The sequence below is a fragment of the Pteropus vampyrus genome, unplaced genomic scaffold (genome assembly GCF_000151845.1).
Source record: "Pteropus vampyrus isolate Shadow unplaced genomic scaffold, Pvam_2.0 Scaffold84, whole genome shotgun sequence".
NCBI classification, from domain to species: domain Eukaryota; kingdom Metazoa; phylum Chordata; class Mammalia; order Chiroptera; family Pteropodidae; genus Pteropus; species Pteropus vampyrus.
The window spans coordinates 4,784,644-4,790,623 of record NW_011888865.1 but is presented as its reverse complement, the minus strand read 5'-3'; the positions used below and the strand labels follow the sequence as shown (position 1 = coordinate 4,790,623).

General features: G+C 33.4%; 1 protein-coding gene across 1 annotated transcript in view; it reads right to left on the bottom strand.

Annotated features, from left to right (window-relative positions):
- The window catches only part of NAALAD2 (N-acetylated alpha-linked acidic dipeptidase 2), an 83,585-nt gene that overhangs the window by 33,544 nt on the left and 44,061 nt on the right, over nt 1–5,980 (bottom strand). Inside the window, 3 exon segments of the mRNA XM_023532494.1 lie at nt 1,424–1,522; nt 1,931–2,024; nt 5,187–5,430. Of these exon segments, the coding sequence (XP_023388262.1) occupies nt 1,424–1,522; nt 1,931–2,024; nt 5,187–5,430 (437 nt within the window).

The following is a 5,980-nucleotide window of genomic DNA, read 5'->3' as shown; positions in this document are numbered from 1 at the left end:
AGATTTCTGTCTTCTATATCACTGATCCTTTCCTCCATTTGGTCTACTCTATTTCCCAAGCTTGTTATTTCATTTTTCAACTCTTGCAGTGTGTACTTCATCTCTAGAAGGTCTATTTGGTTCTTTTTGAGGGTTTCAATCTCCTTGCTAAAGAACTCATTCTGCTCATCTAGTGGTTTTTTCAGTTCCTGTCGATATGATTCGTTTTGGATCTCACTGAGTTTTTCCAGAAGTACCATCCTGAATTCTCTGTCATTTAAGTCACATATTTCTATGTCTGTAAACTTATTTTCTAGAGATTTTTCTCTTTCTTTCTGACATGCCTTGTCACCTTGGTTGTTCATGGTGTTTAATGGACTGTTTCTTCATATTTGTATTAATGGAAGTATGTTTTGCTTTTTTTTCTCAGAAAGAAGATTTATTTTATAATGGTCCCTAGCCTGTTGCAATAAGGTGTTTTTCTTTTGGTTTCCAGTAGATGGCATCTAAGACTCTTGGATCTCTGCTTTATATAGAGTCTTAATAATGTCTTTTTTTTCCTTATAGATGTTTAATCACACTCGCTACCCTCAGTCTCAGTTCCTGTCAGTGTTAGCGACAGTTTCAGTAGCGTTTGCTCAGATTCCTCTGGGCTTATGTGACATTCTATCTCGGAGGGTATGTGGGGAGGGGCCCTCTGGGTTGGGAGATGGGGGCTGCAGCTCAGCCTCAATTTTGCAACCGCAGTTAGTAAAAATCTCTGCCATCCCTGCTTTTCTACTGTCTCCTTTTCTCTGCCTTCTGCGCTGATGCCTGGGCACTGCTGCTGGCCACATGGAGCTCACAGCTTTCCTAGGCAAGGCTGTTCAAGTAACTCTCTGTACCTTCTTCCCTCCTTCTCCTCCTACAAGTAGCTCTGGGTGCGAGAGGCAGCTTCTTTGTTTCTCCTAGTCCACAGCCTGACACCTAGAGTTCTGACCTGTGGTAGCTCTTATGCACAGATCCCACGCTCAGACATGCTGGTGTGCAGTTTGGGTGTTTTTTTGTTGCGTTCTAGATGTTCAGCTTATTGTTGTTTCAAGGGGAAAGATCTGGGGACATCTCTCATTCTACCATATTTTGGCAAGTTTCCACATGTGTAACATTTTGAAAGTTATATGAAAACTGTTTTAAAACTTTAAGTGAAAAGGGAAGTTAAAGGTTAAACCTATAATTCAAGTATAGCAATTTTTGAGACTTTATAGAATAAATGTTATAGCACCATTATTGGAAGAAATTCGATACATCATTCTCTAAGTACTTCTTAAGCGACATAAGATGTTTATTCATTATGAAAAATGAGAAAAAAGAAGATAAGCAAAATATACTTGGCAGAACAGTTATCTTGATTTTTTCCATTAAACATATAAAACTTTTTCAGGCTATTAAAGTAATGTAAAATTACCTGAAAGAATCATGCCCTATGAAGCCAGGCCCAATATTATAATCCACATTCAGACTTCCCTTCCAGTTGTCATCTGGCGGAGCAGTTCCTCCCATATGGCTAGCAAGAGAAAATGAAAATGGCAGAAAAATGCTGAGCACAATTTCTTAGAAAAAATCATCAAGTATGACAATGAGATATTTCATTCATACATTTAACAAATATTTATTGAGCATTTACCAAGTGCCAGGTACTATCAAGACTCCCCTCACTTGTGAAGCTAAGAACCTAGTGAGAGAGCCATAACTGAGATACATAAGCAAAGCATTTCATATGTTAGTGATAAGAGCTAAGGATTAAAATAAAACAAAATAGTGAGGAAAATAAAAAAGGTGTGCTCTGTTACTCTTGTTTCAGGAGCTTAAGCTACAAGGCTTTACTACTAGCAAAACTACATTGGTTTTAGAAGAGAAAATGAATACATTAGTGCAAAATATCTTAATTTCATATCCAATGAGAAAACTATACCGTAATAATATTTCTGCATCATTATAGCCAATGGGATGTACAGGGATTTGGGGCATTCCCACTCCTTCTTCAACATCAAGTCTAAAGGAGTACTCTGCAAAAATCAATTGCATAAAATGAAAACAAAGAATCTGAGCGAAGGGTATAAAGAAATTTTTTCTATTACTATTTCAGATTTGCTATACGTTTAACATTATATACAAAATTTAAAGTTCCACTAAAGTCAGTGTTAGTTTTATCTAATATGGTCTATTTAATTCAACAGTAAGAAATTAAGCCATTTACATTTTAAGATAAAATCAATTATAGGTATTATAAATTCTCAAACTTGTTTTGACATTTCACATAATTCTCTTGAATTTTACAGGAATATTTATTTCCTCAAGGATATCTTGAATCCTTAGAGAAGCTTCAATTAACCAGATGTCTGGAAAATGTGTCCCATAATCTGAACCTAGAAATAACTGTAAAAAAATTTAAGGGGAATTTATGATCTCTTGGGAATACATGAAAAATCTTATTCAAACACTATATTATCTTTAAAGAAATATTGAAAAATATTGTCAGGCTTGAAAATCTCACTGGGACTTTGGCTTTTAGCCAAAACAGAACTGTATAATACTAAAATACCTATCTTAGAAAAAAGAAACAAATTCCACCTTAAGAAACTAGAGAACAAAGAGTAAATGAGGAAAAAGAAGAAAAGGGACATAATAAAGACCAGAGCAGAAATCTAAGAAATAGGAAAAAAAATGATAGAGATTATCAATAAAATGCAAAGCTGGTCCTTTGAGAAGATCAATAAAACTGATAAATCTCTAGCAAGATATCAGGAAAAAAGAAAAAAGACAAATTGCTAGTATCTGAAATAAAGAAGATAGTATCACTCTAGTATCTACAAACAAACAAACAAAAAATAACAGAATATTATAAACAACTCTATACCCATAATTTCAATAAGTTAGATGAAATGGACAAAATCCTTGAAAGACACAAACTACCAAAGCTCACTCAAGAATAAATACTTCACTTAAACAGCCATATATCTATTAAATAAATTGAATTTGTAGTTAAAAGTATTCCTACAAAGAAAACTTCAGGCCTAGATGAATTTGCTGGGGAATTCTACCAAACATTTATAAACAAAACCAAACCCATTCTTGTAAACTCTTGCATAAAAAATGAGGAAGATAAAATAGTTCCTAACTCAATCCATGAGGCCAATATTACTCTGATACCAAAATGAGACAGAGATATTACAATAAATCTATAGGCTACTATCCCTATAACTAAAGACAGATATACTCTTAACAACATTTTAACACAAATCTAACAATATGCCCACTATATATGAAAGGATAATGCATTGTGACCAAATGAAGTTTATCCTAGAATGGAAAGTTTGGTTTAATTTTCAAAAATCAATCAGTGCAACTTAATAAAATAATAACAACTTATGATCATTTCAATAGATGTAGTAAAAGCATTTGATAAAATTCAATATTATTCATAGATATATGTGCTAAGATAAAAACTCTTATCACATTAGCATAGAAATGAGCTTCCTCAATCGAACAAAAATAATCTATAAAAAACATACTTAAAAGAAAAAGACTTCTCCTTGGGGCAGGAACAAGACAAGGGTATCTGCTCTAACAACTTTTTTCAGCAATATACTAGAAGTATTAGCCAATACAATAAGACAAAAAGAAATAAAAGACATCCAGATTGGAAACAAAAGAAATGTTTTTATTTGCCGGTGACATGATCATCTGGTAAAAACTGATAGAATCTACAAAAACCCAATAGAACTAATTAATGAGTTTAACAAATTTGCAAGATATACAATCAATATATTTACTTTAGAAATACAATGGTATTTCTACTTAGTAGCAATAAACAATTGGAAACTGAAACTTAAAATGTAATTTAAGACAGCATAAAACTATGAAATGCTTATGGATAAATGTGAAAATAGATATGCATGATCTGTGAAGTGAAACTTTAAACATGCTGAGAGAAATTAAAGAAAACTTAAATAAATCAAGAGTTGTTACCACATTCAGGGAACTGAAGAGCCGCTATGTATGTATGTATGTATGTATGTATGTATGTATGTATGTATGTATGTATGTTTAAGATATCAATTCTCCCCAAACCGATCTATAGACTATTCAACCTCCCAGGAGGCTTTTCGGTGGAAATTGGTAAATCGGTTCTAAAATTCACATGGAATTGACCTAGAATAATCTTGAAAAAGAATTGGAACTTGGAGAACTTACATTTCTATTAGAATATACTGTTAAAAAAGATTGACATACTAAATGTTGGCAAGGATGTCACAACTGGAATATTCTTACACTGCTGCTGGACTGTAAAATGATACAACCACTTTAAAAAACAATTTGAAAATGTCTTAAAAAGTTAAACATGCCACTATCATATTATTGAAGCCATTCCAGTTCTATGTTGGTACTCAAGAAAAATAAAAGTATACAAAGAGACTTGTGTACAACCGTTCAAAGCAGCTTTATGCGTAATAGCCCTAAAACTGAAAACAATCCAAATTTCCATCAACAAGTAAATGAATAAACAAGCTGTAATATATCTATTCAATGGAATGCTTCTCAGCAAAAAAGGAATGAACTTTTGACAGAGATCAATATGGATAGACCTCAAAATAAATATGCTGACAGAAAGCAGATCATTGGTTGTCTAGGGATTGGCAGAAGGTAGGAAGAGGCAGGAAGGGTTGAGAGGGAGCCATTACAAAGAGAAGAGAGGAAGCTTTTTTGGGTAATGAATATGTTCATTATCTTGATCATGGAGATGGTTTTCACATTTCATAAAATGACACAAAAAAAATTCACATTTTACATATTAAATAACAAAAAAACTCATTGGTATTTTTAAAAATAGAAAAGTATGATCTAGAGAAGGATAAAATCACAGAGACCCCACATTCTAGTTTGGTAAGAGCAGTATTACTTTGATATGAGGCTCTGTGTTTCTGAACCTCTACTAAAGTTAGAGAGAGAATTGAGCTGACCTTCCCTTCTCCATGTCCACAACTCATTAAAACTTAAAACTAAAGCAATACAGGGGAAATATCTCTGAATTCCTAGCAATAGTCATCCAAAATATTATAACTGCACACAGTTTTACTGTTATCTATAGATGCTTGCTTTTATGTCTTCTATAAGGGGAAGTAGTATTTCTGAAAAAATGGGTGGACCATGGCAGGCTCATCCATTACCTTTAGCTGGATAGCCTGGAGTGAGCGGGTCACCAGCACCATTCAAATTTAACACGTTCCCTCTCTGGGCTGCAGTTCCAGGAAGGTTCCATCCTTTGGGATATGGTTGTACTTCCGGGGCAGAGTAGTCAGCTGGATCTGAGTACAGTATGATTCCTATGGCTCCTGCTGACATGGCATTTTTAACCTGCAGGGGCAATGTGCAACTCATGATGTAAAAATGGCAAATGATTGACTTATTCATCTAAGAGAAAATCAATTTAATAATGTTAGGAAATTTAAACAATGCTTTTTATCATGCTGTTACTCATTTAGTTCTCTGTGCCTTGAAGGCAATTTCTCTTGGTAGACCTAATAACTCTCATTTATTCTATATAGCTTCAAACAAGTTATCACCTCTTTTCTGTGAAACATTCCTATTGACCCTAAAACTGCAAAATTAATGTCTCCCTTCGTTATACTTCTATATTGTGTATAAAATTTTGCTTTAGGATGGATAAAAGTATTTTAAAATATATTGTTTAAATATCTTTCTCCCCTACTAAACTGAGAGTGTTTCTGAGAAGTAGGACCATGTGTTAATCACTTTTAGCTATCCACCCTCCAAAATCTGGCACATTATAGAGTAAGCATTCTACAATATTTGTGGAACTACATTAATTTAAAATTCTATGTGAAAAATTGCCCACAGTGTTTTTGTAAACATTTTTGTAATCCAAACTGACCACAAATAAGAAAATCTATCCTATATGATACTGAATTTTTCATTACCAGAAGTACTGCAGGAAAAGATA